Here is a 12,200-nt window from a genome sequence, read left to right as displayed (position 1 = left end):
GGACTACATTGTGGAGACATCTGTCCACTCCATCACCACCAGGTATTGTTTACGATGCCAGAGCTGGAATTTTCTCTCATCCGTTGTTTTCAGACTTTGCCAGTCTCTCCTGTTTTTCCCCGTTGCCCCCCTAAGTTTGGCATCCTGACCATATGAGCCGCTTGCTGTTTTTGCCTCCTCCACAGTCCGTTCCTCCTGTGTTCATCATATTAAGTTCTGGCATCACGTATTCGCCCCAGAGCCGAAAATAAGGAAACAGAATAAACAACCCCTGGTGAGAGCTCTCTGAAAAACACATTATTTTGGAGTGTTCCGAGGCAGTGGTGCCTCTCGCCTCTTTGTTAGTCCTTCTGACTGGATGCTCGGTGCACACGATGATGAGCGCTGCTGTCCTAAGGTGTGAATATAAAAGTTTGATCCAGCCAAAGACTTGTAAAAACAATTCACATCTCTCAGAATTTTAACACTTGAACTACAGTGTTACCGACATTATAAAAGGCTGTCCACATCTAGGGACAATTTATTCTCTTCCTTAAATGTATGTTTTGTTATTCCCATAGCTTGCCTGATGAAGAGACCCGAGTAGTCCTGAGAGTTCGGTGTTTATTGCCATCTTATCAGTTAGCCATTAAAAGGCATCAGCAAAGTATTACGTTACGGAACAATCTTTTATGTCCAACCGGGGTCATTTAATTTTTTTTTCCTGTTGGACCAACATTCAAAAGCAAAGTTCCTTGGCTTGATATCTGACATCTTCAACTCTGGACCTTCTGGTATCCAGCGCCATCATAGGCTCCAGTATCTCAGTGTGAGCTGTGGTGCCCGCGGAATGTGCACATTGGGGGAGCAGCCTTCACTTTAGAGTACCCTTTCTTTTGTGTCGTTGTTCCTAAAGTACCAAAGTCGCAAATTTAACCAACAAATTTACCTTAAGGGTTACTTACACATTCTTGTTTTTTTTTTTTTGTTTTGTTTTTTTAAGGTGTTCTTTAAATAAAGTAAACTCTATCCCCAAGTTCTATCAAGTTCTATATGTGCATAGTATATGGACGTTATAGAAGTCGCAGAGGAAAAGGTCTGTCCACCAATATTTCCCTGGAAAAATCAGCTGCTTGCCAGTAATGCAGCAGAGCCAAAAACGGATCGAGCTTATTGTTCAGACCACCATAGTGCATAATCCCCGCTGGTGGATAAGATTATCTATTTAATCAGGTGATTCTACTACTAGAAGACTGTGGGCTTTGCCGGCATTAATTAGTGTGAGTGACCGACTATCTCATCTAGTGCCAAAGTGGGGTTGTTACATGAAAAGTTTGGCTTTATGATTGAGATGGTTTCTAAGCATTGCTTTGCCTGGAGTCAGTTTTTTTTTTTTTTTTAGAGATTGAAAGGGTTGTTCTCACCATTAAAAGTTCAAATAAAAAGTTATAATTTGTAGATCGATAAATATACGATCATTTGGACCCGCACCAATCCCAAAAATGGTACTGTGAAACGCAATAGTGATAACCAGGCACAGCTTGTCTTTCTCAAGGCAATCCCTAAGGCTACTTTCACACATCAGTTTTTTGCCGTCAGGCAGGATCCGGCTATTTTTAGAAAAAACGGATCCGGCATAAATTTTGGAGAACTGTAGAAACGGATCCGTTTTTTTGCTGGATCCGTCTAGCAGGTTATATCTGTTCCTGGGGGCTGGCCAATTGGATCTGAGCATGCGCAGACTTAAAAAAACCGGATCCGGTGGCTGGATCCGTCTTTTTCTGTATCCGGCGCATTCCGGCGCCCATAGACTTTCATTGTAGCAAAAAGCTGGAAGCGTCGGATCCGGCGCTTCCGGCTTTTTCGCCGGAGACAAAAAACGTTACAGTAGCCGTTTTTTCCAGACGCCGGAATGAGACAAGTTGCCGGATCCGGCAAAAAACGGATGAAACGCAATGCCATCCGGCACGATCCGGCGCTAATGCAAGTCAATGGGGAAAAACTGGATCCGGCATTGCATTTTGCCGGATCCGGTTTTACAAAAAAAAGCCGGATCGCGCCTGAAGGCAAAAAACTGATGTGTGAAAGAGGCCTTAGGCCTCTTTCACACTTCCGTTTTTCACAATCAGTCAAGATCCGCCAATTTTGGAAAAAAGGGATCCGCCATTTTTCTTTGCGGATCCGTTTTTTTCCCCATTGACTTTCATTATTGGCGGATCCTGACTGATTGCCGTCCGTTGCATCCGTTTTTTTGAGGATCCGCCACGATACTAGTGTCCGTCAACATCCTCAAAGATTTCCAAACGGAGCTTGCAACGTTTTTTTCTCCGGCGGATCCTCCAGACACTGAATTAACCCCAAATAATGTCTGCGTGCCGGAGAAAAAAATCTCTCTCTCTCTCTCTCCTTCTCTCTCTCCTTCTCTCTCTCTCTCCTTCTCTCTCTCTCTCTCTCTCTCCTTTTCTCTCTCTCTCTCCTTTTCTCGCTCTCTCTCCTTTTCTCGCTCTCTCTCCTTTTCTCTCTCTCTCTCCTTCTCTCTCTCTCTCCTTCTCTCTCTCTCTCTCCTTCTCTCTCTCTCTCTCCTCTCTCTCTCTCTCCTTCTCTCTCTCTCCTTCTCTCTCCTTCTCTCTCTCCTTCTGTCCTTCTCTCTCTCTCTCCTTCTCTCTCTCTCTCCTTTCTCTCTCTCTCTCTCTCTCTCCTTCTCTCTCTCTCTCTCTCCTTCTCTCTCTCTCCTTCTCTCTCTCTCTCCTTCTCTCTCTCTCTCTCCTTCTCTCTCTCTCTCCTTCTCTCTCTCTCTCCTTCTCTCTCTCTCTCCTTCTCTCTCTCTCTCTCTCTCCTTCCCAGCCAGCGTTTCCTTTAAATTTCGTCATTTTCAGGATCCGTCTGAAAACAGATCCTGTGTCATCCGTTCACATCAGTTGAGAACGGATCCGCTTGTCCGCCTTTTTGGCGGATTATAACTGATGCAAAAAACTGAAGTGTGAAAGAGGCCTTAGAGAATGATTAGAACGGAGCATAGGTGCCTCGTCATTTCTGAGCCTCATCCTCTGGAACAGTGAAGGTCCAACTACTGTCACCCACATTGATCTCCAGATCATTCATAGTGGAGATGCTCATGCTCAACCTCTGCTTTACTCTTTGCCTTTGGTGCTGGCAGAGAAAGTCATGCCCTTTGCAAGTGTAACGTGGCCCGGGATGGTAGCAGTGGGCGAGGTACTCATTTCTTGGGCCCCAGATCATTACATGAAGGTGGGAGTCCTGGCTGGGTGTGTGGACTTGTGCTGTGGGGGTGTTGCGCCCTTGCAGGCTGCATTCAACTGATGACTTGGGTTGGCCAGGACCAGATATTTGACAGTTCAATGAGGAAGACCACCAGACAAAAATAAACTTTTTTACTCAAGGATAACTTGAGGGGATTATATACAGTAGATAGCAGGCACACAACTTAAAGAATGTTTCCTTTACAATACGAAGCATTTCCACACAATTTCAAATCCTTCCTCTTTACTAGCTCATCCTCTGTCTCATTACTTCAGTCCAGTTAGCAAGAGTCCTATTCTCAACCCTGTTTCCAATCGTTCACTGTTCTTTTGGTTACTTCTTTCTCTTTCACTCCTCTAGGATCTCGCTATCCTGTCTCTTTCCTCGTTAGTGACATCCACTTCTTGCGGCACTGCTCACATCAGACCTTAGGTTTTCTTTCTGCACACTCTGGGTCCTTTATGACATTCTGATAAGAAACTGTCTCTGTCCCTTTAGCTTTGCTCATCCCGCTCTGGGCTATTATGAACTATTAACTCGAACTGTCCCTGTTAACTACCTGTTGCTGGGCACAATACAATACCAACACCATAACATATTTCACATTACACATCAAAATACTTTTGCAACAATACACATGTTTTTCAAGGGGAAATGTGGGCAATATAATATGTCTATCTCGTTACATTTCCCCCTTCTTTAATGATGGCTGTCCTTGGTCATCCAGATCCTCCAAAACACCTACATACTCATGCACATATCATATCACCAAATGAAGTCATTTTGTTTTACTTGAGTGACACAGATCCGGTTCTCTTGGTTAGTACACTGAAACCACTACCTTCCCTGTCCTTCTTATTTTCCTAGTAACCTGACACAAGTCTTTTGGGTTAATTTTGCCAGGATGAACAAGGACCAATGAGCCAACAACACAGTTCTTCCTTTTAAGGGGTTGCTCTTTTCGTCACAGACACAGTCCACGTTCCCCCCATCAGTCCTTAGGATAGGGACAAAGTCCTTCAACTCCACTCCTGTGTACGAGACAGACACACATAGTCTCTTAGGGATTACTTCCATCCTGGATCAGACTCAGTCTTTGATTTATGGTGTAGCGTCTCTTAATCCAGCATGGCAAAGCGCAATTTGTGCAACAAACTGGGGGAGGGAAGCACATTTTGCCATCCCTGGCCATTATCGTAGGGGAGTCCCGGACACTTGGGTCTTTGACCAACTTAAACTTCGTCATTCAAGAACAGGGGTTCAACCAGCACAACACAGCCTTCTCCAGCTTCTGACTCCGTTTCTTCTGCTTTCTCTGGCCTTTAAGTATCCTGGGTGGGAATCTTCTCCTGTTTCTTGTGACCGTGGGGATGATCCCTTGTCTTCTCCTTGTACCTATTCTGAGTGAAGCACAGCCTCTCTTCCCAATGGAGCCCCAAACATATGGATATTGGCGAATGCCCGGGCCATGGCCTGAATGATGACCGACCCATATACAGGGCGAGGGTATTCTCCATTGCTAGGCCTTTAGCTTGACAGGTCTCCATGGTCCTCTACCAGACTATCACCACTCTCCAAACCCGCTCGGTAAAGTTTTCCTTCTGTCAAGCCACACACCTTGTACCGCTCGTGACAACCATTCATGTTCAGGAACGTGATTTGCATGCCCGTCCAGAAGCCAGCACCAGGTAATGCTCGGTCATGCGACCCGCCAGCATGCATCCAGCCTGAGTACTGGCCCACCTTTTCTCCTGTGTCAATAGGCCCAGGCCCCTGAAGTCACTGATGAGCGTGTACCGCATCCTACCTTCAGGATCCATCCTACTGGTGGTCATGTCTCTTTCCGGACTCCGGTAGCAAGCTCCAGCTTCTCCTGTAGGTGAGCTAGCGAGCTTCAGGTCCTCAACACCTCCTTCCTCCCCTTGAGGAGAATGGTATGCTTCAGCCATCTTTGCTTCTGTCTCCATCACTATACCGCACTCTCCAGCTTCCAACCCACAAATGGTGTCTTTTCTCTCGCCACTTGACACTATTCATCATGACTCCACCGTTCTCTTCGATTCACCATCCCGTTTTTCTATTTCCTCCGCCCGTTTTCTTGAGTCACACCTTACTGGGCGGGCCTTTTTGTTCCATTTTGTTAACTCGCTGAAGGCTGGCACTTTCAGTCCTGATATTCCCTTCGGTAGGTGTGACCTCTGGAGGGCAGGACGACTCTTTGCGCTCCTTTGGCCCTTCTACCCCAATGGTGAACATTGTACAATGTTGTTTCACCTCTAACCGCAATTACATAGTTTATGCTTGGCACTAATTTAGACCACCTAACGGTCGCCATCCTCCACGTAACTCGAGTCTTCCACAAATCACTTTGCTCTTCCAGCAGAAAGAGTCGGTCCTGCCAACTACGTCAAGTGTAACGGGGTAAGGAGCAGTAGCCGTGGGCGAAGTACTCGTCTCTTGCGCTCCAGCACATTACATTAAGGTGGGAGTCCTGGCTGGGTGTGTGGACTTGTGCTATGCGGAAGCTACGCCATTGCAGTCCACCTGGAGTTCTATTCTCAACTGTCTTCTTTCCCCTTTAGGAAACTATATTGCCAGTATGGCCTGTACTTATTGTCTCTTACGCTTTGGAACTCCCGCCCAGGGCACTCTGTTTGTCCTACGTCCAGTCTAGACCCGTTACCTCTATGAGTTATAAACTCTGGACCGTACTGCTAAGCGTCTTGACATGCGACCTATTTCCTACCGCTCACGCTGTTATTTCAGTCACTTCTCTCTCGTTCTCCCTGATAGGATCTCGCTATCCTTTGTCTTTCTGTTAGGTCTTTCTGCTCACTCCCTTCCAGACATACTGACAAGACACTGTCACTGTCCCTTTAGTTTAGCTCCTCCCACTTGGGGCTAGTCCCACCATTAACTAACTCTAACCATCCCTGTTAACTACCTGTTGCTGGGCACAATACAATACCAACACCATAATGCGGTTCACAGTTCACATTACACATCAAAATACTTTTGCAACAATACATTTTATCTTCAAGGGGGCACATGGGCACGATGTCCATCTCCTTTTACTAGGCCATTTAATATGGAGCTCTTTTTCCAGAGCAAGTTATCATCCTTTCGATGGGGGATAACATGGTTTTGTGGGGGGTAATAACCCTAATCTTTTGTCGAGTTACCACATATCTGCATGGCCAACTGTGTTAAAGGGGGTTTCCTGTGAAAGGAAGCTATTTCCAAATAACAAAACGGGTGATAACTAGTGGGGGTCCGACCGCTGGGACCCGCGCTGATCGGCAGAACTTTTATCCCCGATAGGATGGAGTGGCAGTGCACATGCCCGAACGTCACTCCATTTATTCATTATGGGGCTCATGAGCGCATTGCTCAACTTTTTCTGACAGCCCCGTAGAGAATGAATGCAGTTGCAGTCGGGTGTCCAACCGTCAACCTTTTTGTAACCGAAATACATTTTTTTCCTATTGATCGGTGCTGGTCTCAGCTCTCAATACCTCCACCAGTGAGTAAGCTGTGCTTTATTAACTTCTTGTTTTTATCGGATAATCACTTTAAGTCTTGACAAAGTGGCCGTACATCAAAATAGCCAAGAATTTTCCATTACTTAGGAAGTTGAACGCACAGGTCACGGCCGATCGCTTTGGATCCAGTAAGAATGACATCCAATTATTGGGCAGCTTCAAGTTTCACGTCCGGTGCTGACAGTGTGTGAACGCTCCCCAGGACTAACGTGTTTGCGGCAGGGTGTGAATAATTTATCATGGATACACACTGGAGCCTAATAGCTTGCCTGGTACGGTTTATCTGGGTTCAGCAGCGGTAAAGCACTCGCCACTTATCCGTCCTAAATCCTCCCGGATCACTATTGCTTTGCCATTTGGGTCATTGATCGCGGAGCCTGTGACTGATCGATAATGAGCAGCTGTTATAAATCTCATGCTTTATTTAGTGTCCATTGGGAGAGTCTGGAGTCTGCCCATTAAAATGAGAAATCACTCACACCTCCAGCAGCGGCTTCCTAACCGGTACAATAGGCTATATGGCGGTACAAAGCCAGATCTAGAGGAAGTCTGTAGCTGCGGTCCATATTATATTATATTTTCCATGCAAGTCGGTGGTACATGGAGGAGGTTGGCGGCACTATGTGCACTCATTCAGTGCCGGCCATATTTGTGTACGTTATGGTAATTTATACTATGTGGGCACTGTAGGGCAGTATCTGCACAACGTGCGGCACTCTGAGCAGGGTGACCTGCTTTTTGTGTTTTGGTAGTAAGTGAACACTGCATATGTGCACTCTGTGCTGTAAGTCTCGGTGCAGGGTGCATTATTTATCTGGGCACTGTATGCCAGGTAGCACGCTCTGTTTCAGTGTATTTGTGTACTATGTGGTGTACATGGGTTCTCTGTTTCGCTATCTGGGTACCATTACATTTATCTGGGCACAGTAGCATTACCTATGTTTGGTGTGCGTGACACTATGTGAGTATTGCAATTGTGCACTATGTTTTAGTAATATATTTCTCCAAAACACTGTCTGAGCTCTTCAACATTATCTCTGAGTACTGTGTGCATTATTTATCTGGGCACTGTATGCCTGGTAGCATGCTCTGTCTCTCGGCAACTTATGGCACCACAATGTGCATTTTATTTACGCGCTCTGTGCCATATATGTAGGAGCTCTGCGAGGATAGCGCCATGTAAGATGTGCACGATTTATCTGGGCAATATATTTCTCCAATGTGAAAAACACTAAGGCTGGTTTCACACTTGTGTTTTTTTGCGCTGCTTTTTAGCGCAAAAAAAAGCATGCGTTTTTTCCCTATACTTTAACATGGGTGCGCATACATATGCAAACATACGCGTTTGTATGCGCATGCGTTTTTTTGCAGTGTGCGCTCGGGTGCACAAAATGCATCCTGTTGCATTTTTCGTGCGTCCGACTTGCCCCAAAAAGCGCATGCGCACGCAATGCGTTTTTTTTTTTTTACAGCAGAACACCCATTAAAGTCTATGGGTGCGCATACGTGCGCATTGTAATGCGCACGTATGCGCAAAACAAGCATGCGTTTTTTTGTTTTTTTTTAAAATGCACCAAAACCCGCAAAAAAACGCACACAAACGCATGATGCGTTTTTTATCATGCGTTTGTGTGCGCAAAAAACGCTCTGCAAAAAAACGCAAGTGTGAAAGTAGCCTAAGCGGCACACACCACATAAATTGGGTTCACGAATAGGAATCCACTCCGTTGAATATAGAAAAAGAATCCGGCACGCCAATACAATGCAATGAATTTTATTTCACGGCAAATAATGCGTAGTGTTGCAGTATTAAATGTTAACGTTTTGGCCAAAAAGTCCTTCCTCAGAATGGGGTGCTGTAATCTGTATACAAGACTGGCGATAAGGCAAAGATAAATGGCAGTACGGCGCCGGGGAATAAGCACAAACGTGTAATAGCGAGAGCGCCATTTTCTTATATTAGATTGGGCTTGATAGTGTTCCCCTTAAAGGGCGGCATGGTGGCTCAGTGAATAGCACTGCATCCTTGCAGCGCTGGAGTCCTGGGTTCGAATCCCACCAAGGACAACATCTGCAAGGAGTTTGTATGTTCTCCCTGTGTTTGCATGGGTTTCCTCCGGGTACTCCAGTTTCCTACCACATTCCGAAGACAAGGAGATTGTATGTTCTCCCCTTGTTTGCGTGGGTTTCCTCCGGGTACTCCGGTTTCCTCCCACATTCCAAAGACAAGGAGTTTGTATGTTCTCCCCGTGTTTGCGTGAGTTTCCTCCGGGTTCTCCGGTTTCCTCCCACATTCCAAAGACATACTGATAGGGAATTTAGATTGTGAGCCCCATCGGGGACAGTGATGATAATGTGTGCAAACTGTAAAGCGCTGCGGGATATGTTAGCGCTATATAAAAATAAAGATTATTATTATTAAGGGATCTTTTGATACCTACCGGTAAGAGAAACAAAATTGACAATCCCTTTTTTTTTTTTTTTTGTGATAGTTAATAGTGATGAGCGAATTTGCGACCATGCTCGTGTGTTAACCGACTGTCTTCTGCGTGCTCGAATAATATGTTTGAGTCCCCGCCGCTGTTCGAGAGCCACAACAAAAGCAGGAATTGCCTAACAAACAGACAATCCCCCATGTGTTCGGGCTGTCGAACAGCCGCGAGACATGCAGGCTCGGGGACTCGGACAAATAATTCGAGCACGCCGAAGACACTGTTAGCACCCAGCATTCTCATATAACACCTTATCCGAGGACGTTCACTCATCACTAATAGTTGATGAATTTGGGAATTTATGATGCACTTTCCCTTTTATTTTTCTTTTAATTAAGCTTTTTGTAAGTTGGAGAATTTTTATGCTTTTTACCCATAATAAAAGACCATAATCTGCAGTAAAAAAAAAGAAGCGCCTCACCGAATTCTAAATTTATATTCATTTTTAATTTCTTTATTATCTCGTTCTCTGCATTTTCTGTTTGCAGAAGTCAGTCCAGAAACAAACATTATCTTGCGCAGTTTAATTAGCTTTTAATTGCTTGTTAAACATCGCCAGGACGGACGATATCACTTTTTACCATCCATCGGCCACGCTCTGAGCCTCGTCTGCCTTAATTGTTCTACAAATATAGACCTTTATGATTTTTAATACAGTTCATTTATTACGTCGGCCTCCTGTAATTTATACAATGGGTTTTTTCATTTTTTTTAATCCTGAGGGCAAGATTTTTAATGATAATGAATGGCAGTATTTGATTTATGTGATAGCCAGAGAATGATCCAACTGGAATGCAACATTTCAACTATAGCTAAAACCTTTTCCCATGACGGTTTAGAGTTGAGGTATACGACTGGTCACAGGTGTTACAGGGATTGTCACATCTAGGACAGTTATGGCTTTTTAACAGAATAATGCCCAATAAATGCAAGATGGATGGATTGGACCTGCATTTGTCTGTAGGATTAGTCCCCATCTAGAGAATGGAGCGGTAGCTGCACATGCTCGGCTCACTTCTTTCATTTCCATGAGAAAATTGCCGAACATTACCCATCTCTCCATTCCTGAGAGCAGGTGACGGGGTGTGACGACACAGTATTTGATCTTAATTCTCTAGAAGTAAATTCAGGAAGCCCGGAGACATAGGCTTCTATCCTTATGTTGAATTTGTATTTTTGTTTGATCAAGAATCAGACTATTGGTCATATGAGCCTTTAATGTTGATGTTTGTTGTAACTTATTGTCTGTTGTCTTAGATGACAGTGACGCAGGGTAATTGTACAATAGAAGTTTGTTAATATGTTGATTACACAATGTCCAGCTAGTTTGTTGACCTGCAAAACAGAGAACGAACTATGCAGATTGATTAAATGCTCAAACAATGACAGTGAAACTCATCCCACCTCCCCCCTGACCTCCCATCTCAACCTGTGTTATCTGAGTAGTGTACTGCCCACGATAAAAAGGAGAGCAGGCGTTCAGTGGGATGAACCCTCGTACATGCGGTCTCGGGCCAGTAGACTAGAGCACCCGTCCCCCCGTGTCTCCAGACCGGGCCCCATTTTTTAAATAGATCCAGGTCACAATGTTGATACCTGCATCTATTGGACATGTTGTGTACTGTTGATGTACCATAAATGTCTTAGATTAGGCAACTCCTGGATAACTTTTGATGGTCAGGCAGTGGACCAATGTAGGGGCAACTAAAGATAAATTTACATTGGCAGTGACAAACCTAAAAATTTCTGAGTATCTCAAACGTATCTGCAAAGCGTTAGCATAGAGATGGGAAAAGAAATGAGGTCAAGAAGTCCTACAGTCGTCAACAAGTTGTGATACATAAATGTGGTTGGGTAGCCAGTAGCTGCAAAAAAAAAAGCAGAAAGCACCCCCTTTGAACACCACTTTTTACATTGACCACCTGGTCTTTCTGTTGCCTTTTTTTCTGCCACAAAGAAAAAGTAACTGAAAATTGAAAAAAAAAATTTTTTTTATAGAATTTACATCTGTGTCTTCCTGTTCACATTCCCTCTTGTATGTTCCTCCTCAGAATGGCCATCCAGGTGGACAAGTTCAACTTTGAGAACATATCAGAGCCTTCAGAGGACAACACGCAGTTTGCCAACCCGAAGGAGGTAGAAGAGGAGCGACAGCAAGCCAAGGGTTTGGAGATCAACAACAAGCTGGACATCCGCTGGAAGATCATATCCTTTCCCAGATCTGTGGCACCGCATTGGATTATGGTTTGTGACCTTGGAACTTGCATATCTGACTAAAAGGTTTTAGCTGTCATGATCCAGGCCTTGGTTTGTTTCTTGTTATTCTCTCCCCGGTCTGGTCATGTGGGGGTTAACCTTCTTTGCCTCGCTTTGGGTTCTGTGTGGCTATTTCAGCCTGCTGTGACCTGCAGACCAATGTCAGTGATAGTTCATGCTCCCAGGCTAGAGCAGCTGACCCCCTTGATACTTTGTTTTGTCCTCTGCCCGTTTACTTTGTTCCCGTGACTTCCCTTTCCTGCCACCCTGCTTTTATTCGCTCCCTGTGCTTGGACCTTTTGGTATGTGACACGGCTTGTCTTCTGACCTGTTTGACTGTCTCACGTCTCGGTTTTCTCTGCTCCCGTCTGGCTTTGACTTCGGGCTTGTATTTGACCACGTGTATTGCTGTTCCCGACTGTTGATGACTCGGCTCGTCTGACTACTCTTTCGCCACCTGGTGGCGCCTGGTTCTGCTGCCCAGTGGTGCTGCACTGTTTGTGCAACCTCTCTTCCCTCACCAGCATCTCCTGATGGAGGTTGCGCTATACTGCACTGCAGCAGCATTACATTAGCTTCTCAAACAAATTTTTATCCATAAAAAAAGAAGAAATTATGGTAAGGTTGTAATTTGAAAGACTTTGTCATTTTGTGTCATTGGCTGAAATGC

General features: G+C 44.9%; 1 protein-coding gene across 4 annotated transcripts in view; it reads left to right on the top strand.

Annotated features, from left to right (window-relative positions):
• The window catches only part of TRAPPC9 (trafficking protein particle complex subunit 9), a 691,224-nt gene that overhangs the window by 284,529 nt on the left and 394,495 nt on the right, over nt 1-12,200 (top strand). For 3 of the 4 annotated variants that reach the window (XM_073590384.1, XM_073590387.1, XM_073590385.1), the window contains exon 20: nt 11,326-11,479. In XM_073590384.1, the coding sequence (XP_073446485.1) occupies nt 11,326-11,479 (154 nt within the window). Of the gene's footprint in view, nt 1-11,325; nt 11,519-12,200 lie in introns of all 4 variants that reach the window. The other variant, XM_073590386.1, reaches the window with a different exon arrangement.

This window comes from Dendrobates tinctorius, unplaced genomic scaffold (assembly GCF_039654945.1).
Source record: "Dendrobates tinctorius isolate UK_male_01 unplaced genomic scaffold, ASM3965494v1 ptg000116l, whole genome shotgun sequence".
In the NCBI taxonomy this organism is placed as follows: domain Eukaryota; kingdom Metazoa; phylum Chordata; class Amphibia; order Anura; family Dendrobatidae; genus Dendrobates; species Dendrobates tinctorius.
This window is presented reverse-complemented; position numbering and strand designations above follow the sequence as displayed.